This window comes from Pelophylax lessonae, assembly GCF_965119305.1.
Source record: "Pelophylax lessonae genome assembly, chromosome: 10".
Taxonomy (NCBI): domain Eukaryota; kingdom Metazoa; phylum Chordata; class Amphibia; order Anura; family Ranidae; genus Pelophylax; species Pelophylax lessonae.
In genome coordinates, this window is record NC_138777.1 from 197872031 (window position 1) to 197897817 (window position 25787).

The following is a 25787-nucleotide window of genomic DNA, read 5'->3' on the forward strand; positions in this document are numbered from 1 at the left end:
TTTTTTTTTTTTTTTAAAGAATCGAAAAACAATTGATGCCACAATTATATGAGCTATTTTTGTTTTTCGATCGACATTCCAGTTCCAGAAACAAATATAGAAAGAACATGCTGCATTTTTCCTGCACTGGACTGGACTGTAATGCTGTAAAGTGCACCAAAAACGTACTGGAACGCACATGTCCTTATTTAGGGCCAGTTCACACCACATGCATTCCAGTGCATTTTTTTTTTTCTGCATCAAAAACACATGAAAAGTAGTTTATATGGTTTTCAATGGCAAAGTTCACACCAGTGCTTGCAGTTCCAGTGTATTCCAGTTCCAGAAAACAATATAAAACATGCTGCATTTTTCCTGCACTAGACTGTACTGGAACGTTGTAAAATGCATCAAAAACGCACTGGAACACACCAGAAACCTCCTAAACACATCAAAAACGCATCAAAAACACACCGAAAAACACACCGGAATGCACCTAAACACATCAAAAATGCATTTAAAAATGCACTGGAACATGCATGTACTTATTTAGGGTTAAGAAAAAAGGGGGGGGGGGGGAATGCACTGGACTGCATCAAAAACGCGCATGCAGGAAAGCATCTAGAATGCATCCGGACCGTGTTTCTATGGTGTGAACTGGCCCTCAAGGTTAAGAAAAAAGAGAGGGGGGATGCTCTGGACTGCATCAAAAACACACCAAAAATGCATTGGAACACACATGCCCTTATTTAAGGTTAAAAAAAAAGAGGGGGGATGCACTGGACTGCATAAAAACTACGTCAAAACACGCATTCAGAAAAGCATCTGGAAACACATTCGAACTGTGTTTCTATGATGTGAACTGGCCCTCAAGGTTAAGAAAAAAGGGGGGTGGAATGCACCAAAAACGCATCAAAGACACCCTGGAACATACATGTCCTTATTTAACCACTTAAGCCCCGGAAGATTTTACCCCCTTCCTGACCAGGGGGTTTTTTGGGATTTTTTACTGTGTGACTTTAACGGACAATTGCGCGGTCGTGCGACGCTGTACCCAAACAAATTTGATGTCCTTTTTTTCCCACAAACAGAGCTTTCTTTTGGTGGTATTTGATTACCTGTGCGATTTTTTGATCATGCGCTATAAACAAAAAAAGAGCGTAATTTTTGCAAAAATAACAATATTTTTCACTTTTTTTTATATGAAATTCCCCCCCAAAAAAATGTAAAAATCAAAATTTTTTAACATTTTCGGCCAAATTGTTTTACGCTACATATGTTTGGTAAAAAAAATCGCAAAAAGCATATTTTGATTGGTTTGCGCAAAAGGGAAAGATTTTTGTCATTTTTGGTGTTTTTTTTTTAACGAGTAATGGTGGCGATCTGCGATTTTTTTTTGCGGTACTGCGACATTGCGGCGGACAGATCGGACCCTTGACTGACATTTTTGACACTTTTGGGGGTACCAGTGACATTACTGCAGTAATCAGTGCTATATATATGCACTGTTACTGCAAAAATGACACTGGCAGGGAAGGGGTTAACTGTATTGGACAGGGAGGGGTTAAGTGTGTCCTAGGGGGGTGATTCTTACTGTGCAGGGACAGGTCTCCTAGTGTAAAAACAAAGATCAGTAAATTTACTTGCGGCAGTCGGCAAGTAGTTAAGGTTAAGAAAAAAGAGGGGGGGGGGGCACTGGACTGCATCAAAAACTCGTGAAAAACACGTCAAAAACACGCATGCAGAAAAGCACTTGAAACGCATCCGGACTGTGTTTCTATGGTGTGAACTGGCCCTCAAGGTTAAGAAAAAAGAAGTGGGGGGGGATGGGAAATACACTGGACTGCATCAAAAAGGCATCGGAGCACATCAAAATTGCAAAAAAGCATCTGAAATGCATCTGCGTTTCTATGGTGTAAACTGGCCCTAAAACTGTTGGAGGCATTATAACAAATAATAATTAGCTTTACTGTGAAGGCCAAATGTTCCAAACACTGAGATATTTCTTATTTGAACCGGACTGAATTGCTATGCTCTCTTCATAACCCTTGACTAGGTTTACCTGGAATGTACCATCTGTTATGTTAGGCACTAACTTACATCGCCATTTCCTTGTAATCATCAGTCTAGCCCCTGAAAGTATGTGGATGACTAAGACTCTGTGACTACGTGGGAATTTTTAAATTCTTTACCTCAGAATCGCCGGGCCGGTGAGGGGGATGTAAGGCATCCAGTTATGTCTGATATCAACGAGAACATTTTGTTCCAGAAGCTACCAATGTGTGGGCATTTCCATAAGATATGGAGTAGAGATCCTGTACAGCCACATTCACGCCAGCAGGTGTCATCATCTATGTTTGTGAATTTGACCAGTTGAACTGGGGTAAAATACCACCTTTGGTGGAATTTTTGGGCTAGTTCCCAGTAGTTGGTGCATTTGATAGAGGTGGCATTGTAGTAGATGGCCTTGTTAGTTTATTTTAATCTGCTAGTCAGTGGCGGAACCACCAGGGTTGCAAAGGTTGCCCTTGCGACTGGGCCCCAAGCGTTCTGCCACTTTTTGGAGGCCCCAGCGGGGTTGCTGGCTGCAGGGCTCTGAGCTGAGAGCATCTCTCTCATACAGCCCGGAGCCTGCACTGACAGTTCCCCCCTCCCTTTGCAGTGATGGGAGAGAAAAGAGACGATTTCCTTCTTTTCCTCCCACCCTCTCCTCCTATGTGATCAATTTGATCATTCAGTTGCTGGGCTTCACACTTCTTGTGGTGCACACAGAAGGAGGAGGGTGGGAGGAGAAGGAGAAGATCAGCTCTCTCCTCTCCCATCTGTGTGAAGGAGGAGGGAGGGGGAAATGTCACTAAAAACTGTTGGCTGTATGAAAGAGACGCTTTCAGCTAAGAGTCATGCTGAGGAGGCACTGATAGGCGGCACTGGTGGGCAGCACTGATGGGCGCTGATAGGTGGCATTGATGAGCATTGATAGGTGGCACTGATGGACACTGATAGGCGGGACTGATAGGCAGCACTGATGGGCACTGATAGGCGGCATTGAAGAGCATTGATAGGCCGCACGGATAGGCTGTACTGAGGGGCACTGATAGGCGGCATTGATGAACAATGCTGCACACCATCAGAGCCTGACAAGTCACAGTAGTAAAAGCAGCCTCAGTCTCAACGTGTTTCACCCCACCCATGGGGCTTAGTCATAGAGGTTAAGACTAACCGCCGTGGGACGTGTTGGAGTGACGTGGCCTGGACAGAGCCAGGCTGAGGCTGCTTTTACTACTGTGACTATTGGACTCTCAAGGTGTATGAGATTGAGGTTACCTCCTTTCCCTGGACTGTATACTACGAGCCAGAACGTGTTCCTCCTCAGCTTGCACCCCCAACATTAATCACCAGTCTTGGAACATACGGGAATCTGGAGCGGCTCCCCTAATTTTCTAGGTGGGTTTACATAGTTGGTCAATCACATTGTCCAAACAATGCTGGGCCACATCAGGTCAATAATGTCAAGAATACGGCTTGGGGAGGGGGGCATGTTTACCATCATTCTTGCTGCCTGTACTGTGCTGGCAGATTTCATTATCAGTAAACTGGATTTAAACAATAGTGGGGCAAAACCTACAGAGGTGAACTTGACATGAAGGTAAAATAATCCAGAATGGTACATACCCACATTAGACATCTCCGGCACGTTGGCATGGTAGTTTTCATGTAGGAACTCTGGGGGGTTATCATTTATATCCTGGACTTTAACGATAAATTCCGAAGGTGGTTCCAAGGGCTTATTGGTTTCTCGGTCCACCGCCTGCGCCATTAACGTATACTGGGCCCGTTCTTCTCGGTCCAAGGTCTTGGTTGCATGAATATTCCCTGATTTGTCATCGATAACAAAAATGGTCCCAGCGCCTTCCCCTGAGAGTATGTACTTAATCTTCCCGTCCCCGGAGTCCACATCTGAATGTAGCTGTAATAGGACACAAATAGATTAATACGGATCATCTCTACAGTTCATTTGTATCTGTTAAAGTGTATAGAGGGCCACCATTTTTTCTTAGTTAGGGATGAAGTGGGAAAGGGTTAAAAGGCTTCATCACCGAAACCCGTTTCTCTCCCATGCTTTGATTGAGAACCATATTGTATTATAACAGCTATCTGCGGCCAATCAGTGACCGGGTTCTGGCATTTTTCTATAGACTGGACTTTTGTTTGGCTTGCGGGCTGTGCACCAGTTTCCTGTTCTAATTGGTTAAGGCTGGAGCAGGTTTGAGCATTCTCATTTCTTGTTGGGAAAAGATTAAAACCCCTGTTGGGTTTCTCTGACACCAGTGACACTTTGTGGGAACAAGTGATACCAATACAGTGATCAGTGCTAAAATTATGCACTGTTACTGTTCAAATGACACTGGCAGGGAAGGGGTTAACACCAGAGGCAATCAAAGGATTAAGTGTGCTCCTAGGGAGTGCTTGCTAACCGTGTGGGCTGACTGCAGGAAGAGAGATCTGTGTTCCTTGTTAGTAGGAACACAAGATCTCTCTCTTCCTGTCTGACAAAATGGCGATCCGCCTTATTTACATAGGCAGACCGCCTTTCTGTCATTCTCCTGAACGATCGTGGGTGGCTGGTGGACACCCGCTGATTGGCTTCTGCTGTGTCCAATCACAGGGGGAGGGCAGCTCCGGCGGTGTGTGCGCGCCCCCTGGAGCCTTTCTAAAAAATCCCGTACAGGTACGCGATTTTGTGCTTAAGGGCCACCCTGCCGCAGTAAATCAACGTGGGGTGGTCCTTAAGTGGTTAAAGGGGGCAGTCAGGGAGTGGTAAAACCACATCCCAACTGCCTATTGTTAATGCCCCCTCCCCTTCCCCTAAGCAAGAAAAGGGTTTAGCCTTGATATATACTTAAAACTGCACTAAGCAAAACTCTGTCCAAATAAAAGATTCATAATAAGCACTGCGTAAATTGACAGCGCTATATAAGTACCTGAAAATAAATAAATAATAAATAATTATATTCCTATCTGAATCTTGGTGTGCTGTGTGCTTTTCTTCCAAATCTGTGCAGTATTCCAGTGTGATATTTTCCCTCTGTGCAGGAGCTTCCTGTAATAAAGACCGCTCACAGCTGCTCCCTCTCCTTGTGCAGAGTGACTGGTCTTGTCTCCGCCCCTCCTGTAGTTCTCTACAGGAAGCCTGTAGTGGGTGGTCCTACCAGGTCCCTCCCACAGCTCTGCTCTCTGCACAGGCAATGTGCAACACAGTGAGGGGGTCACCGATGACTTTACAAGGTAATATTTGGGTTTGCAAAAGCATTTGGTGCCCCAGAGGCATACTTATATCCTTTGTGACCGTTAAGGAATATATTTCAAGGAAAGTTTTCATAGCCGGAGTTCAGCTTGAAATTATCATTATCGTTTCAGCCAAAGCAAATCTCCAAACTGAACCAAATGTAAGGATACAATTACTCAGCTTAAAGGAAGATGCCAAGCAAAACACAAAATTCACTAAGTGAAAGATAAAAGTCAACAGTCGCTCATATTAGTTTTTTTTGGCTGCACTATTAAGAAAAGAGCCTGAAGCAGGAATATTGAGCATGTCTGGAATGTCTTAGGCAATGAAGAAGCAGAATCTCACAAATTCACCCATTTAGGGGGGGGGGATGTTTTAGGAGTATATCTACTTTAAAGCGTAACTCCACTTTTGTTGAGAAAAAACATTCCCCTCTGGATGATCTCCGTACATTACAAGGATTTTAACAAACTTTGTTGCAGATTTCTACCTTTTGTTATTCTGAAGAAATCATTGTTTGTTCCTCTGTGCTGAGTGGGTCTAATGGAAGTGGTTTCTTAATTATCTATCAGCTGTGGCAGCTGCAGGGCACTATTGAGGAAATCTGCTGGGCTTGCATCCTTTTAAACGTGTTCCTATTGGGAGTATCTCACCAAAAATTAAATTTTTGTTGCAGGGGATGCCAGAAATCTGACTTGTATCTTAAACAGACTTCTGGGAAAATTGGTGAGCCAATCACACAAGCAGGGAATTATGTTTCTGGGGTGTGGTCAGTACACATTCTGTGTACAGAAAAGCTCCAGGCGGCCATATTGCCTTGCTTTTTCAGAAAATCAGATTGAAAAGGAAAGGTCATTTTTAAAAACATTCAATTACAATATGATTTGTTTTGCAATTGTATACGCTATATTGTTTTTCTTTATTTGCTGATTTTTTTCCCCCTAGAAAAGTGGAGTTACCCTTTAAGGCCTATTATGAAGTTTTTTGTTTACAAGTAAACATCAGCATTTTTTTTTTTGCTATAAAACTACTTAGAACCCCCCACCATTATATATCTATTTTCTTTTAAGCAGAGGTCCTAGAGAATAAAATGGCGGTCGTTGCAATTTTCACACAGTATTTGAGCAAACTCAATTTTTTGTGAAAAAATACTCTTGAAAAAAAATATAATTCATTTTAGTGCAGAAAAAACAGACTATATCAGCTAATTTTTGGTAAGATATAAAAGATGACGTTGCGACCCTTTAGACAAGCTACGATACTTAAAAATCTCCGTAAGCAAAGTTTTAAACATTTTTACAGGTTATCAGTTTAGAGTTACAAAGGAGGTCTATTATTATTATAGAATTAATATTTATTATTTTATTATATATTTATTTATTATATTATAATTATTATTATATATTATTATTATTTAGAATTATTGCTCTCGCTATAACGTTTGTGGCAATACCTCACATGTGTGGCGTGTACACCGTTTACACGTTCATGACATTCATATGCGTTCAATTTTATGTGCAAGCACGGAGGGACGGGGCCCTTTAAAAAAAATAATTAATTATGATTAATATTTATTTTGTTACTTTTTTTTATTTTTACAGTCTCTTCATTTTTACTCCAACTCCAAGAAATGCAAACATCTCTTGTGATAAAAATAAGGCACGATGTGTTCTCTTTTTGGAGACATTTGGGGCCTATAAGACCCCAGATCTCTCCTTTACCATAAAAAGCACGTGATAAAAAAAAGATATATATTTTTAATTGAAAACTTAGCCTTAAAAATAAGGCCAGCTGCAGCGCTTGCTGAATGTAACCCTAGTGGTGAAATCCAGTAATGGTTCACTAAACTGACAAATAATTAGAAAATAGGCAAATAATATATGACAAGTGATAAATATCCTAATTTACATCAGTGACTTTTACAAATAATGATAATATAAATAAATCAATACATAGTAGTAATAAAAAAAAAGTGAATGATCAAATATGAATATATAAAGTCCAAAGTAAGTGACTGTTGTGCCCAAACAGCTCAAATAATAAAGTCCTTGAGTGGTTGTGTTTATCCAGTAGCTTCAAAAGTACAGGTGCTCAAAAGTGGATATCCATAAATTCTGTGACATCGGTTTGTTTCACTGTGGTGTGGGTAAATTAAATGACTTACCATATCCAATGGGTCCTATATGCCTTATGGCATTAGGAACATTCACGCTTAATTGCCCCCTGGACTGGGATGGGTTCCCCTTTAGATTTCCAGTGGGCTGGTACAGGGTTCCTCCTCTCACCGGGGCAAGCAAACCAAGGGTATATAGGAGAAAAAAATGCTCCAGATGGTGTAGTAAGATTAAATGTTTATTACCCACAATGTGGGTTAAAAGCAGGTAAAATAGTACAGGTAATAAAAAGCGTCTGTCAGCGGTCAGCTAGCGAGCTGCACGTCCTCTCTGCAGAGTGGCGAGCGGAGCTTCCGGCTTGCGTTCCACCTGACGTGACGTAATTACGCTATGCGTTCCAATCTTACGTGTTTCGTCACTTCCTGTGACGTCATATATGTTTAATTATTTATTAATTTGTTTTAATTTTTTTTGCAATGTACCTTTAGTTTTTTTTCCCGGTACTCGGTGCCAAATTCAAAAAAATGACAGCATTCAATGCTTTCAAGTGCAGAGGAGGGTTTTGGGGTCTTTTAGACCCCCAGATCCCTCCACAACAGTACCTGTGGAAAAAAAAATTTAAAAAAATATATTTTTTTAAATGTCTGAAAATATCAGCCGATATCCGATGACCAAAATATTGGTATCGGTATCGGAATTATAAAAACGATATCGGTCGATCACTAGTTAATACACCCTGAAATGTTTTTCAAAGCAAGCGCAGCTAATTTTCAAAAATAAGAACGGGATTCTGGTATGTGACTATGCAAATACAGTTGAATTGATTTAAACCAGAGATGGAATGAAATGCCTTTTTAACAAGCCCCGTTTTTCCTGCATGTGAAGCCATTCTGCTTGCAGGCATGCACATCCCACATAAACATTTACTGGCCAAATACAGAAATGATATTGCTGATAAACATTTCACTGAAATCCAACTGAGAGCAAGTACCAGAACAATCAGGAGTGAGAAATAAAGCGGTATGGGATGGCTGAATATTCTATAAATGATTCCGTCTATTTACTCCGTCCCAGCGGGGGAACCGCGTACGGTTTGGTATAGAAAACGCTTGCATTATTTCCAGTAGGCAAACTCATCGGGACGCAAATCGTGTTTTATTAAGTGCCAAGCCCTAAATTAGCATCCTTTGAAACCTTCTAGTTCATACAGTATCTCACAAAAGTGAGTACACCCCTCACATTTTTGTAAGTATTTTATTATACCTTTTCATGTGACAACACTGAAGAAATGACACTTTGCTACAATGTAAAGTAGTGAGTGTACAGCTTGTATAACAGTGTACATTTTCTGTCCCCTCAAAATAACTCAACACACAGCCATTAATGTCTAAACCGCTGGCAACAAAAGTGAGTACACCCCTAAGTGAACATGTCCAAATTGGGCCCAATTAGAAATTTTCCCTCCCCGGTGTCATGTGACGCGTTAGTGTTACAAGGTCTCAGATGTCACTCTCTCATACTGGTCACTGGAAGTTCAACATGGCACCTGAACTGGCAAAGAACTCTCTGAGAATCTGAAAAAAAGAATTTTTGCTCTACATAAAGATGGCCAAGGCTATAAGAAGATTGCCAAGACCCTGAAACTGAGCTGTAGCAGGGTGGCCAAGACCATACAGCAGTGTAACAGGACAGGTTCCACTCAGAACAGGCCTCCCGGTGATCGACCAAAGAAGTTGAGTGCACATGCTCAGCATCATATCCAGAGGTTTTCTTTGGGAAATAGACGTATGAGTGCTGCCAGCATTGCTGCAGAGGTTGAAGAGGTGGGGGGGTCAGCCTGTGAGGGCTTAGACCATACGCGGCACACTGCAACAAATGTGTCTGCGTTGCTGTCATCCCAGAAGGAAGCCTCTTCCAAAGATGATGCACAAGAAAGCCACCAAAAATAGTTACATAGTTACATAGTTAAATAGTTTGTGAGGTTGAATAAAGACAATAGTCCATCCAGTTCAACCTGTGTAGGTGTGTGTGGCTGTAATCATCTCACATAGCCCTTATGTCATGATCCTTGAGATGTAAGTCTAAGAGTCTTTTGAAAGCCACCATACTTCCCGCAGAAACCACCTCTTGTGGTAGACAATTCCACAATTTTGTAGCCCTAACAGTAAAGAACCCTCCTCGTTGCCTGAGGTTAAAACGTTTCTCCTCTAATCGCATTGTATGTCCTCGAGTCCTCATGCAATTCCTTCGAATGAACAGCTTTTTTTCTAAGCTGAGATCCCCATTAAGATATTTATAAATTGCAATCATGTCCCACCTCAGACGTCTCTTCTCCAGGGAGAATAAATCGAGCCATTGCAGCCGCTCTTCATAGTTAAGGTCCTCCAACCCCCTAATCAGTTTAGTTGCCCTTCTCTGGACTCTCTCCAGCTCCAACACATCCCTCCTGAGGACTGGCGACCAGAACTGGACAGAATACTCCAGATGCGGTCGGACCAGAGTTTTAAAAAGTGGAAATAGTTTGCTAAAGACAAGCCGACTAAGGACATTGATTACTGGAACCATGTCCTGTGGTCTGATGAGACCAAGAAAAGCATATTTGGTTCAGATGGTGTCAAGAGTGCGTGGCGGCAACCAGGTGAGGAGTACAAAGACAAGTGTGTTTTGCCTACGGTCAAGCATGGTGTTGGAAGTGTCATGGTGTGGGGCTGCATGAGTGCTGCCGGTGTTCCGTGAGAATTACCTACCCGTGAGAAAAACCTACCCCTCGTCACTTCCGGTACTCCGCACTGTATGTAATGCAGCGGGTACATTAAAACAGCTGTTTTTGAAATACGAGTGATCTCCGCTCCTGTCCCGGTCACTTCCCTGCTCTCGGATAGTAAATATAAAAGCGGCAGCGGCTGTATGAAAACATAAATCACTGAGCCGAAAGCCGCTTTTATATTTACTTGCCGAGAGCAGGGAAGTGACCGGGACAGGTGCGGGGATGACTCGTATGTCAGCACAGCTGTTTTAGGTAAGCGCCGCGTCGGTAGGTTTTTTTCACGGTATACCGTGATCGTTTTATACTAGTGCGCATGCGCACTGGTAAGCTCCTCTGTTCTGCCATTAGGTATCCGGCGCTCTGAGCATGCGCACTGCTGCGCTGCTCAGATGCTTCTGGCCGGAAGTGACGAGGGGTAGGTAATTCTCACAGGGTAGGTAATTCTCACGGAACACCGGCACTGGGAAGCTACAGTTCATTGAGGAAAATATGAATTGCAAACATAATGAACAAAAAGTGGGTCACGAACAGAAGTGGTATAGATGCAGAAAAAATCCATGCACAGTCAGCAATGGGTACAATAAAATTGATTTATTCACAGTAAGGATAAACGAATAACAAAGGTAAGTGGTAACCACATCGTCCGTGACAGCAGGAGAAAGGCAGACAGCTGATATAAACAAGCCGCCTGTCATTCTCCCCTGTGTATGAATAGTGATCATACAGTTCTACTATGTAGGACCATTGATCACTGTTCCTACACTTCAAGCCACAGCCAATCACAGTAAGAATCACGCCCCTAGGGACACACACCACCCCTCCCTCTCAAATAAAGTTAACCCCTTCACTACCAGTGTCATTTTACAGTAACAGTGCATATGTATAGCACTGATTACTGTAGTAATGTCACTGGTACCGCCAAAAGTGTCAAAAATGTCAGTCAAGGGTCCGATCTGTCCGCCGCAATGTCACAGTCCCGCAAAAAAAATCGCAGATCGCCGCCATTACTCGTTAAAAAAAACAAAACAACAAAAATGACAAAAATCTTTCCCTATGTTAGTAAACGCGATAACTTTTGCGCAAACCAATCAAAATACGCTTTTTGTGATTTTTTTTACCAACCAAATCGGCTGAAAATGTTAAAAAATTTTGATTTTTATATTTTTTTGGGGGGAATTTTATATAAAAAAATGTGAACAATTTTGTTATTTTTGCAAAATTTACGCTCTTTTTTTGTTTATAGCGCATGATCAAAACATCGCACAGGTGATCAAATACCACCAAAAGAAAGCTCTGATTGTGGGAAAAAAAGGACGTCAAATTCGTTTAGGTACAGCTTTGCACGACCGCGCAATTGTCCGTTAAAGTCACACAGTGCCGAATCGCAAAATACCCCCTGGTCAGGAAGGGGGTAAAATCTTCCGGGGCTTAAGTCGTTAAACAGCTTAAAACATAGTACAACAAAAAGCTCAGTAGGCCCATGATTATGAGTCTTCACAGGGTTTTCTTCTGAATACTGGCCTCACATAGAAATGGGGTTCTCCACTTTATTGAGACCAGGGCCCAGTAAATTCTTCTAAAACGTTTCATGCCCCAACAGTAAAAAAATAAAAATAAAATAAAAAAAGTTTTTACTTTCAGTAAAAGTATGGGAATACAAAATATGTACTGAAATTCAGGAAGTGCCTGGACGGGGCTATATGTCACTGTGGGAGGATGAAGGTTCTTGTGGGGGTTGGGGAATTCTGAAGCAGACTTGGTGACCTTGTAGGGGATGAGGTTTTTGGAAGAAGCTGGGGAAGCCATGGGCAATGGGGTCTCAGAAGGGATCTGGGGGTCTCTCCTGGAAGCTCAGGGTATGACAAGGGCAATGTGGAAGAATGAAGGACTTGGTGGACACTGTGGGACACTGTTGGCGGTATGATGGGAGGCCTAGTCCTGAGTAGTAAGCTAGGGGACACTGTGGAAGGTTGGCGGGCACTGTAAGGACTGGAGGTTCTTTTGGGGCCTGGTGGCACTGTGAGAGGTTGAGGGGCACTGTTCACTACTATGGGGGGGTTGGATGAAGCAATGAGAGCTAGGAAGCACTATGAGCGGTTAGGGGACCTCCAACTAGTTGAAGGCCTGGGAGTAGGGAGGCCGGGGCTGGGCAGTGGGGCTGACTTAGACAGCACAGCTCCTGTGAAGGGAAAATTGACAAGCTGCTTCCTAACACCTGACTGGCTGATAGTAAGAGAGAGAGATGGAGAGGGGTCTCTTTTTTTTCCCCAGAGAAGAGGTCCAGGTACTCTAATCACCGAATTAGCCTTGTCTCTGCCCCCTATCCAACTCCAAGCACTGTCTCTTGGTTGCACTCCCTACCCACAGTTCCTTACTTTTAGACAACATAGAACCAAGTATCATATTATGGTGATCAATAATTTGTATAGAATTTGTTAATAATAACATGAAAGTTAGTAAAGTAGATCACCTGCAGCCAGCAACAATAGATCAACCCCAGTAACAATAAATCCCCCCTAGCAACAATAAATCTACCCCAGCAACAATAGATTTCCCACCAGCAACAATAGAGTCACCCCAGCAACAAATATCTCCCACCAGCAACAATAGATCCACTCCAACGACAATATATCCCCCACCAGCAACAATAGATCCACCCCAAGCAACAGTAAACACCTCCCAGCAACAGCAGATCTACTCCAGCAACAATATATCCCCCACCAGCAACAATAGATACATGCAACAACAATAGATTCACTCCAGCAACAATAAATACCCCACCAGCAACAATAGATCCACCCCAAGCAACAGTATACACCTCCTAGCAACAATATATCTACCCCAGCAATAATAGATTTCGCACCAGCAATAATAGATTTACACCAGCAACAGTAGATCCCCCCCCCCACCAGCAACAATAAATCCAACCCAACAACAACCGGTCCCCCACCAGAAAAAAATATATCCAGCCCTGCAACAATAGATCCCCAACCAGCAACAACAGATCCACCCCAACAACAAAAGACCCCCCTCAACAAAAATATACCCACATATCTAAACAATAGATCCTCCCCAGCATAAAAAACTACCCTCAGCAACACTATAATCCCATCCACCACCACCACCAATACCAACAGACACTCTAACTCTAGATAGATAGATAGATAGATAGATAGATAGATAGATAGATAGATAGATAGATAGATAGATAGATAGATAGATAGATAGATAGATAGATAGATAGATAGATAGATAGATAGATAGATAGATAGATAGATAGATAGATAGATAGATAGATAGATAGATAGATAGATAGATAGATAGATAGATAGATAATGATCAAAACATAAAGATTTATGGACAGATAATGATTTGGTATTTTGGAGGCGGCTGATTCTATTGATTTACCATCAGCTCAATGTGCGCACTATTACAGCCAGTCAGCGGACATTTTTCATGTTCGGTGTACAGTATGTAGCAATGAAGGAATTTGAAATCCAGCAAAGCAGGAGCTCACTGTACTCAGCCAGCAGCACTAAGCTCATTGCAGGCCTTTTGGATGAATATATTGAGTAATAAATGGAGCATTTACTGCAGCGCTCTATAGAAGTGATGGAAGCACCCTGACACAGGAGATGGTAATGGGGCCTTTAAATGAAATAAACCAAGAGTCAGCAGAATAAAGTGTTCTTCTTGCCGCACGCTTGTGCAGATTTTTTTTTATTGTTTTAGTTCTACTTTAGGGTGTTTGACGGCCGGTCTCCTGAGACTTGGAAATGTGTGACCCTGGTCCGTCCTCAGTGGGTTTTCTGCTGTTACAGACATTCGGAATTATTCATTATACAGTGCGAGGAACAAAGCGCCAAGTGCAAATGCATGACCCCGGGCAACCAATGGAAATTCCGTTTCGTGAAGTCAGGTCAGCGTAATATGAATTGTGGATGTTTCTTGTGGGTTCTAAACTCAGTAAATAGAGGTTTGTTGCTTTCAACATATTGCATAAGTACAATGATGTACTGTAGTACCACTTTATTACCTAAGAAAGCAGAGCCACTGCTTGGATTCGAAGGAAAACTCTGGAGAAGCACATAAATGGTTAATATATATATATATATATATATATATATATATACATATATGTATATATATATATATATATATATATATATATATATATATATATATATATATACAGTGCCTTGCGAAAGTATTCGCAAACATTCGCAAACGCTTCAAACATAAAGATATAAAACTGTAATTTTTTGTGAAGAATCAACAAGTGGGACACAATCATGAAGTGGAACGAAATTTATTGGATATATTTAAAACTTTGTTAACAAATAAAAAACTGAAAAATTTGGCGTGCAAAATTATTCAGCCCCTTTACTTTCAGTGCAGCAAACTCTCTCCAGAAGTTCAGTGAGGATCTCTGAATGATCCAATGTTGACCTAAATGACTAATGATGATAAATAGAATCCACCTGTGTGTAATCAAGTCTCCGTATAAATGCACCTGCACTGTGATAGTCTCAGAGGTCCGTTTAAAGTGCAGAGAGCATCATAAAGAACAAGGAACACAACAGGCAGGTCCGAGATACTGTTGTGGAGAAGTTTAAAGCCGGATTTGGATACAAAAAGATTTCCCAAGCTTTAAACATCCCAAGGAGCACTGTGCAAGCGATAATATTGAAATGGAAGGAGTATGAGACCAATGCAAATCTACGAAGACCTGGCCGTCCCTCTAAACTTTCAGCTCATACAAGGAGAAGACTGATGAGAGAAGCAGCCAAGAGGCCCATGATCACTCTGGATGAACTGCAGAGATCAGCAGCTGAGGTGGGAGACTCTGTCCATAGGACAACAATCAGTCGTATACTGCACAAATCTGGCCTTTATGGAAGAGTGGCAAGAAGAAAGAACTTTCTTAAAGATATCCATAAAAAGTGTTGTTTAAAGTTTGCCACAAGCCACCTGGGAGACACACCAAACATGTGGAAGAAGGTGCTCTGGTCAGATGAAACCAAAATCAAACTTTTTGGCAACAATGCAAAAGGTTATGTTTGGCGTAAAAGCAACACAGCTCATCACCCTGAACACACCATCCCCACTGTCAAACATGGTGGTGGCAGCATCAGGGTTTGGGCTTGCTTTTCTTCAGCAGGGACAGGGAATATGGTTAAAATTGATGGGAAGATGGATGGAGCCAAATACAGGACCATTCTGGAAGAAAACCTGATGGAGTCTGCAAAAGACCTGAGACTGGGACGGAGATTTGTCTTCCAACAAGACAATGATCCAAAACATAAAGCAAAATCTACAATGGAATGGTTCACAAATAAACATATCCAGGTGTTAGAATGGCCAAGTCAAAGTCCAGACCTGAATCCAATCGAGAATCTGTGGAAAGAACTGAAAACTGCTGTTCAAAAACGCTCTCCATCCAACCTCACTGAGCTTGAGCTGTTTTGCAAGGAGGAATGGGCAAAAATTTAAGTCTCTCGATGTGCAAAACTGATAGAAATATAACCCAAGCGACTTACAGCTGTAATCGCAGCAAAAGGTGGCGCTACATAGTATTAACTAAAGGTGACTGAATAATTTTGCACGCCCAATTTTTCAGTTTTTTATTTGTTAAAAAAGTTTGAAATATCCAATAAATTTCGTTCCACTTCATGATTGTGTCCCACTTGTTGTTGACTCTTCACATAAAATTACAGTTTTATATCTTTATGTTGAAGCCAGAAATGTGGCAAAAGGTCGCAGGGGGCCGAATACTTTCACAAGGCACTGTATATATATATATATATATATATATACACAGTACACTTTAAGTATGTACCTAACTCTTGTTATTCAAGGTGCTACCATGGCCCTCACGTATCTACCAGGGTGAATATCCAAATCTGAACCCAAATCCAAAGTAACTCAATGCCACTATTCTGAATTACTTTCTCAAGGAACAGGCACAAATTTGCTAGTCTTCAGTTCATACAAGTTTCCACTTTATTTAGCTGTACGGAGACACAAGATGAATTGCACATTTGTTCCGTCTACTCCGTCCGCCTCTGACCACTGGTTTAAACCTTTCTACAGCAATAAAAGTCTTCAGAACAAACTGATTTGTGCTGCTGTGTGAGAAATTCCACATCAATTGAGTTTTTTTGCTGAAAATAATAATCCCATGAAATTGAAGAGCAACTGAACTCTGGAAGGTGTGCGCCAAAAGAAAAAGGCAGGAAGAGGGCAAAAGACTAGAGTAGTCACCAGCATTGGTCTACCTTCATGTGATCTTTTCCTTTTACTGACTTTGACTGTTTGTGTAGCAATGATCCTCAAAGGAGCCACTGGAGTTTAATTGGCTCTTCTGCTTTCCCTACTTGTGACCTGCTCTACTCTAGTTGTACTTAGACACTCACCAACCCACCAAAAGAGACTGACAGACATCAACATCTTCACATTTTTTTCTTCCAATTTATTGGCTCAATTGTCTAGGGCAGAGATCTCCAAACTACGGCCCTCCAGCTGTTGCGGAACTACACATCCCATTAAGCATTGCAAAACTCTGACATTCACAGACATGACTGGGAATGATGGGGATTGTAGTTCCTGAACAACTGGAGGGCCATAGTTTGAAGACCCCTGGTCTAGGGAGAGAGGATTATCGATAGCTTTTTATATTTGCAGCCAACTTTCTGAACAGAAGTCTTCTTTAGCTTCCTCTCCCAGGTAAAAGGAATGAGAAGCAAGGACTGGACCTCTCAGCAGCTATGCCAACCCTGGAAAGTAAGGATTTGGCCATTTACATACAAATCCTCGACAGGCAAACCCTGGGAGGGAAGGGCCATTCTAGAAGGTCACCCTAAATACACATCGTTGGCACAAAGCCCTCAGTGATTAGTCAGGCCTGGAAAGAAAGGATTTGACCATTTACACACAAATCTTCAACAGGCAAAGCCTGGGAGGGAAGGACATTCTAGAAGGTCATCCCAAATACACATCACTGGCACAAAGCCCTCAGTGATTGGTCAGGGTAGATTTAGGCAGAAGCAAACAATATTCTTGGTCTTAGGAAAAACCCAACAAACCTAGACAGAATAAAGAAAGCTTAGGCTGGCCTAGCTGCAAACAATACATTTTGGATCCCATATCAGACCCTTTAGAAAGAACCCAAATCAAACATCAAACAGAAGGACCAGACCAAATGGTAAAGGAGCCCAAATCACGATTATAATTCACTGGTAAAAATGGGGCAACGAGTTTTGGGTGCTTGAATAAACTCAAGAAACAACTTTTTTTATGTTAATCTGTCTGTGAAAGGTGTTAATGAATCAGGGGAATCAGTAACCAGTGTTGCTAGCATCATTGGTATTAGCAATCTAAGGGGTTATGACCCCTTAAAGTGGAGTTCCACCCATTTTTAATAAATTGGATTACATAGATGTATGTAATCCCCTTTAAAATGACTTTTACCAATGGAAAGTTTTTTTTTTGCTAGTAAATACCTTATTTTCTGCTTTATTTATCCTCTTCTCACTTCCGGGTCCGGTCGGCGATTGCGTCATTCGGCGATTCACAGTGTGTGCTGGGATGTATCTCAGGCCATGAAATCTCGCATTATTACACAGGAGATGAGCTGTACTGTGTGCTCTGCCCCGCCTCCGCCCTTCCTCCTCTCAGTGAGCTCAGAGAGGATATAATGCTTTCAGTCCTCACTCACTAAGAGGAGGCGGGGCGGAGGCGGGGCAGAGCACACAGTACAGCTCATCTCCTGTGTAATAATGCGAGATTTCATGGCCTGAGATACATCCCAGCACACACTGCGAATCGCCGAATGACGTAATCGCCGACCGGACCCGGAAGTGAGAAGAGGATAAATAAAGCAGAAAATAAGGTATTTACTAGCAAAAAAAACTTTCCATTGGTAAGCGTCGTTTTAAAGGGGATTACATACATCTAAAGTCACTAAAATGGGTGGAACTCTACTTTAAACATCTTGGGTGTTTGTTTTTTTTATCTGTGAACTATTGAAGTGACTTCATCTTCTTTACCATTTGGTTTAGCGCTCCTTGTCTTAAAGTTTGCTTTGGATGATTTTCTGGGTATCCACCAGAGGGCAGCCACATTGGGTTACAAGCTGCCTAACCAGAGCCAGTGTGCTCTTTGAATGATTATTTTCTTTTTCACAGTTCTATATAGATAGGGAATGAAATTCCAGCACCTCCTGGTTATTCTATTGGATACTATATAACTTCAAAAGAACTATAAGAAGCAGTAGTAACATCACCAAATCTCGCTCCAAATCTCATAAGACTAGTAGTCAGAGGCAGTAGCACCTTGAATCTAGCATTACCAATGTAAAGCTATGAGGCTGTAGGCACAGAAGTGCCTAGGCACCATTACATACCAGGAAGTGCATTTTCTATTTTTTAGGAGGAATTTAACCACTTGACCTCTCGAAGGTTTTACCCCCTTCATGACCAGGGCATTTTTCACTATTCAGCACTGAGCTACTTTTTTGCACAAATAGAGCTTTCTTTTGGTGGTATTTATTTACCACTGGGATTTTTTATATATTTTTTATTAAATAAATAAAAAAGACTGAACATTTTGAAAAAGACCCCAAATATTTTCTACTCTCTGTTACAAAACATATACAATAAAATCAAATTTCTTCATAAATTAAGGCCATAATGTATTCTGATACATGTTGGAAAACTGGCAGTGATTTGGGGCTGATCCTACTAACACTGCATGTATTGGAGACACTAGTATAGTTCTGATCCATACAGACACTTTACTAGTCTAGGTCTAGGTATACTAGGTGATCAGCGACTTGTGTGATAGTGTGGTCGGCAATCTGGCGATAGCTGACACTGGCTGGGAGGGACGCTAACTGGCTGACACTAACATTGCTCATACTTCACCCTTTGATTGCCCCTAAGTTAACCCCTTCCCTGCCAGTGTCATTATTACAGTAACAGTACATATTTTTAGCACTGATTATTGTAGTAATGTCACTGCTCCACCCAAATATGTCAACAATGTCAGTTAGGGGTCCAATCTGTCCACCGCAATGTCGCAGTCCCTCCAAAAATCGCAGAACGCCGCCATTACTAGTAAAAAATAAATAAAAATTACATAAATCTTTCCCGTAGTTGGTAGACACGATAACTTTTGTTCAAACCAATCAAAATACGCTTACTGTGTTTTTTTTTTAAACAAAAAGATTTAGCAGAACACAAATTGGACTAAAAGGATGAAAATGGAATTTTTTATTTTTTTGGGGGGGATGTTATATAGCAGAATGTGAAAAATATTGTTTTTTTTTCAGAACTGTCGCTCTTTTTTTGTTTATAGCGCAATAAAAAACAAAAGATCACACAGGTCATCAAATACCACCAAAAGAAGGCTCTATTTGTGGGAAAAACAAGACATCAATTTTATAAAGGTAAATCGTCGCACGATCGCGCAATTGTCAGTTAAAATAACGCAGTGCTGAATTGCAAATAATGGCCTGGTCATTAAGGGGGGCAAATCCTTCCGGGGCAGAAGAAAAAGGTTGATCTGACAGAGTCGTCTGCTCAATCACATGCAGTAAGGATAAAAAAATATTGGAAAAGTGATCTGCTGCAGCAAGACAATTTGCAGCAATGGTGACATTGTGCAAGAATGTGGAAAAAATAATCCTTTATGACCAAAAGAAGATTTCCATGAATCTATAAAACCCCTTTAAAGCAGTCTTCCCAATGTCTCCAGTCTGATTTGAATGCCAAGTCCAGATCTAGCAAGCCTCTATATTTCTAGCAAATCAGCATACTTCCAACAAATCAAAATGCAATGCATACAAGGTCATTCTATTACTACAGTATATCTATCTCCTCGAAAAGAACAAGGCATGTACATACACAGCCCTCAAATATTAATTTATATGTTAGATTTTTATCCGTGTCTGGATAAACTAAAATGCATTTCTTGGCCACACCGCTGCTCTGAATCAATTCAGTTATGAGGACTGTATTGGAAATCTATAGAAATAACTGGGTGAAAAATTAAGAATATCATTAGGGAAAAATACAAAGAATAGATTATTGGAATAGTAGGTCTTGGGAGACGGTACAGGGAATGGATAATGCAATATCCGCAGTGTGAAACATATTTGTAAATCTTAATAATGTTTTGTTGATTTTCATGATCGGTGTCCTCATCTGGCATTTAGAGGACATATGTTAAAAACAAGGTGAAATAATGTCATATTTATTGTGACAACGCAGGACACGTGACAGGACATGGTCTACGTGGTGCCATACTGCCACCTGAATGTAAAGCCGTAGTGATACACTAGTGCAAAAAATATAATAACAAATATATTATAGCAAAAATAAATAAACAAATAGGTGGTAAAATTAGAAGAATTAGAGGACATTTTTATACACATATTAAGGGAATTAGATCATTAGATTTATGAATGTAAACCAAATTCCAAATTAAAAAAAGTAAAAAATTCACAGGTAATGTCTGATTAGAAGAATTAGAATTAGAAGAATTAGAGGACATTTTTATACACATATTAAGTGAATTAGATCATCAGATTTGGAAAAAAATGTGTTCCAAATTCCAAATTAATACTATAAAAAATCTCACAGGGAATATCTGATTGTTATTTACGCCATCCCCCTTGTATAATCTTTCCAGTACTGCATAATATTTTATTTTTGCAAAGTATGTTTGTAGCATGAATGCCAGCAAAGCATATATGGATTTTTCCCTGGTATAGTTAACGAATGACATTTTACAGAAGACTGATCACTCTGCACTGCCACCCTACTGTCATAGTTGGTACTGCAAGGTTTTCTTTATTGTCAGCTTCAAAGGAGCACGTATGAGCCCAAAACGCGTAGCCCAAATCTAACCAGCACAATACATACATACAACTTTATTCAATTAAAAAAAATCATTGATTAATAAAATTGTAACAGGCTAATAAAGCTTGAAGAATTATGATATCTGATTCAGAATTGACTTCTCTTTTGGTTAGTAAGATTAGCTATGTTATAGGTTTGTACTGCAGAAGATTATTATTACTGTATATAGGATTTATATAGCGCTGAGAGTTTACGCAGTGCTTTACAACTTGAGGGTACAAATATGATACACTTTAATACAGTAGGAATCAGAGGGCCCTGCTCGTTAGAGCTTACAATCAAAGAGAAGATAAAAACAGATGAATCTGCCACTCAGCAGTTAGTAACTACACCCAGGAGCGAGCTTAGGTTAATTGCCAACCAATACTGCCCTCTGCTTTTTCGCTTGCTAAGACAATGGCACAGCAACCAATGACACTGTGGTCTAGCTGCCAGCATCTTAGCAACCAATGATGCTGTATGCTACTGGTTGCTAGAATGCTGATAACTGGGCCGCACTGCATCAGTAGTTGCTAGGACACAGGCAGCTAGGCCACACAGTGTCATTAGTTGTTATGGATCAGGCAGTGTGTATACAGGACAACTTTACTGAGCTGTAAAGAGGAGAGAATGCATTTTGGCCTCAGTGCCGCCCCCAAACTGAGTGGCGTCTAAGGCTTTTGACTCGTTTTGCCTCATTAGTGGACTTCATTGACTCCTTACTACTTTTGCTTATACCAGAAATATATTTTAAGCTACCTCATAATTGAACAATAAATCACGAAATTATAACTAAACCTTGAATCTTCAGTAAATGGTTTCATGATATGGCACCTACTGCAACCACCTAGATAGCAAGCAATTGAGCTGCACATTTAAAACTGACCTGCTAAGCTATTGCTAGACTTGCCAGGCTTCACAAGTTTGTTGCACAATTGCAGCAAGTCTGCATTGCATGACTCCAGATCAACTTTCTTTGCAAACATTCTGCAAGTCTGCTGCAAGTTCTGGTTCATTTATGTTGTGCAATAGTCCTCCCACCACAGGGGTCACTGTGACTTGCAGAGCTCCTTCTGTAGACTCACAGCTGCAACTTTGTTCTTGCTAGAGACTCGCCACACTAATTTGCTACAAATTGGAAAAGTGTCAACTGGAACTTGTGCTTTAAGTGCTCTGTAAGTGTACAACTTGCAAGTGAAAATGTGCAGCAAGTTAACAAGACTTATTCTGGCCATACACTATACGAAAAATCTTTCAAACTCATTTTCTAAAAAGGAACACTCGGCCGTGAGAGCAGGTGATTGTGCCATCATGTAATGACTGATAAATTGTTCAATGGACATAAATTAATCAGTTTTTTGTTCATTTTTTCACACATACCTAGTGCAAACAGTTTGGACGAGAAACACATTAATCTTTCAATTTATCGTTCCTTCGGCAGAAAATTTCCCTTCGTTTTTTTGGCTCAAAAACGTCACAACAGATTACCGATTGGTGCCCATTAACTGGCCGAAAAACGAATGAACTGTCCAAATGACTGAATTTTGGCCGATTTTTCGTATAGCGTATTGCCACTATTATAGTTCAACACTGCCACAAATTTGTGGCAAGTTATCTTTGCTATCTGGGCAATAACACTGTGGTCTTGCTGGCAGGATTTTAGCAAATAATGACGCTGTATGGCTGTGTAGCATTGGTTGCTAGAATGCTGATAAGTGGGACACACCGTGTCAGTGGTTGCTAGGATGCATGAAGCTCAGCCAAACAATGCCATTAGTTGTTATGGTGCAGGCGGTGTGTACACAGGACCACATTGCTGAGCAGCAGAGAGAACAGAGTGCCCATACTGGACATTCTGGCCTCAGTGCTGTCCCTCACTGCCGCTTGAGGCTGTTGACTCAGTTTGCCTCATTGCCAGCACCCTGACAACACCTGCTTATATTAGGAGTATTTTTAAGCTACGTCGGAATTGAAAAATAAATCACAAAATCATAACTAAACCTCGAGTCTTCGGGGAATGGTTTCATGATATACCACCTACTGTCCATCTACAACTGCACAACACATTAATTAGTACTTTAATATTTCTTACTAATTAAGAAAAATATCTAGGATTAGGACTTTATAGATCATCATTTCTATTCCCAAAGTGTACATTTAAAGTGTGTCAGCTATTTATACTGCATGCATATTACCTTATTATTATTATCAGGGCTTTTTTTTCAGTGGGGACGTGGAAGAACGGAGTTCCGGCACCTCCAACACTGAAAGTATGTAACAGCAAGGTGTGGTGGGGTATCCTGGAGGTTCTATTGTTGCTGTCTTGATCTATTGTTACTTGGGGGTATTTTCTTAAGGGGGGATCTAATGTTGCTGGGGGACTTAATATTTCTGGGGGTCTATTGTTGCTGTGGGGGGGGGGGTCAATTGTAGTTGGGAGAGATCCGCTGTTGAGGAAAGTGAAATGTGTTGCTGGCTACTGGAGAGTCAATTAATGCTGGCTGCTAGGGTGGATCCGTTCTTGCTAGAGGAGTATTTTACTGCAGCAGTCTTTTGTTGTTTGGGGAGATCAGTTTTTGCTGGGGGGATCTATTTTACTGCTTTTCTTGTTATCATTAACAAATTCCATACAAAATACTTAGCACCACAAAATTATACAAAATGGTTCTGTATTCTTTAAAAGAGGGAGTACTTGGGCTGGCTAGGGAGTGGAACCAGGGGACGGTGCTCAGAGGTGGGTTGGGGGTGGAGACAAGGGGTGTCTTGGAAGGGGGGGGGCAGTTCCTGCACCTATTTTCTGAGAAAAAAAGCCCTGATTATTATTATACACGATTTATATAGCGCTAACAGTTTACAACATGAGGACAGATGCAGTACAGTTACAATACAATTTCATAGAGGAGGAAACAGAGGGCCCTGCTCGTATTACATATTGGATTTTGTGTTTTGCTTGGTCTCCTTTAAAGCTGGTCTCTATCATATTTTAGCAAAGGTATTACAAAGAATGAAGATAAACAGAGTACAGAAACAGCTTTTTAAAATAATTAAAAAAAATGTAATCGATGCGTTAGAGGACATTTAGGGCCCATTCACACGTAAGCATTCTGTTACAGTTAATGTGCACGTGTTATGGCAGGTGTTGATGTGCGTTGTGTTAAAGCAGCCCTTTCATATGAAGGGTTTGCCAAAGCATCTTAAGGGATGAAAGAAATTACAACTAAAAAAAAACAGCGCACCACCATTCATGGTAAATGCGATGTGGCACAACGTTAAGGTGCCATCCCCAATAAATGGCACCGTAATGCACTGCACATAGAGGTGGTGCCCTTCCATATCTCATGGTAACACACGCTGGCCTTTTATTGCACATTGCCACAACTTGAAAGTGTGAATGGGCCCTTACAAAACCCATTACATAGCAGAAGCGTTGAAACCTATAACAAATAATTTTACAACAGTGTTTAGGAACTGAAAACAAACACCTGATTGGTTGTTACAGATTATTAAATGCTGTGTTCTATAGAAAACATATTAATGCTGATCACTGCAAGCTGTTATAATACTTCAGATCAGCCATTCTCAACCAGGGTCCCGTGGAAACCTAAGATTCCTCCAGAGGCTTGTAGGGGTTCCTTGAGCTGTCATTGATTGATCTCCCATTTAATGGTACCTGCAGGGTTTCAGAGCAAAAGCCACTTGGCAGAGTGACACCAGAAATCTCTTTGGCTGTCTGTAAGGAGGGCATTCAGAACATTACTGTTAGGGGAGGTATTCCTCCAACTGGCCATGAATGTATAGGACATTTTTTCTATTGACCCCAATAGATTGATTTTTGTAGGGGTTTCTTGAGATCTGGAAATCATTTGAAGGGTTCCACTGGGGTAAAAAGGTTGAGAAAGCCTGCTATAGATAAATAGAAGTTTATTTATAAACTTAGAAATTTATAACAGAAGTAAAAAAGTATGTTAGGTCTTACCCGTCCAACAAGCACAGGATCTGGTCCGGTATATTCCTCTATTACGAAAAACTGGTTCCATACCCATCCCCTCTTGGATCTGTGTAAAACTTGCCCTTCTTTGCCCTTTTCATGGTGTCCATGATAAGACTGCCTTAACTTACTGCTCCTCCGCGTCGATGATATGTGACTACAGTATGCGATACCGAGGCATAGCAGAATGCCATGTAAACAAAAGTCCTTCTTCATTTTTGGTAGTGTGTATTCAAACAGTCCTCGATCCTTACTCCAAGTCCAGTGCAAAATCCGAGGTTAAATCCAACACGTAAATGTCAATCCGTAGAGCATACCCATATTGCAATCCAAATATCCTTTGCTGATCCTGCATTAACACAAAGAAATATATAAATAGTTGAAATATATTGAAGTGATTACGCAGCAAATACATTAAAACGCATCATGATGGTAATTTTTTGTATAATTGTAATTCTTTTTTTTTTTGGCCCATCATATAAATCTATTTATAGAAAGTGGAGAGAAAGTCACGGACTGGGATCAATGAGACCACTTGTTTCTTTTTCACAGATTACAAAATGACGAAAATGGATTAGTCAATATTAGCCAACAACTTAGCGTTGCCTGAACTCGAAAATCCATAGGAATGGGGTTGTAGATCACATTCATGGACCCAGCCAGGAAGACTTTGTTAAGAGGCTGTATCTAGCCATTGAGATCCCCCTGCATCAGGAACAAGTAAGTTGCAAGCTTAACTCAAAAAAAAAAA

General features: G+C 41.0%; 1 protein-coding gene across 1 annotated transcript in view; it reads right to left on the minus strand.

The window, feature by feature from the left end:
* The window catches only part of CDH11 (cadherin 11), a 218964-nt gene that overhangs the window by 71185 nt on the left and 121992 nt on the right, over positions 1–25787 (minus strand). The window contains exons 2-3 of the mRNA XM_082270380.1: positions 25025–25385; positions 3652–3946 (exon numbers count right to left, since the gene is read on the minus strand). Of these exons, the coding sequence (XP_082126506.1) occupies positions 3652–3946; positions 25025–25252 (523 nt within the window). The 5' untranslated portion in view covers positions 25253–25385. The remainder of the gene's footprint in view (positions 1–3651; positions 3947–25024; positions 25386–25787) is intronic.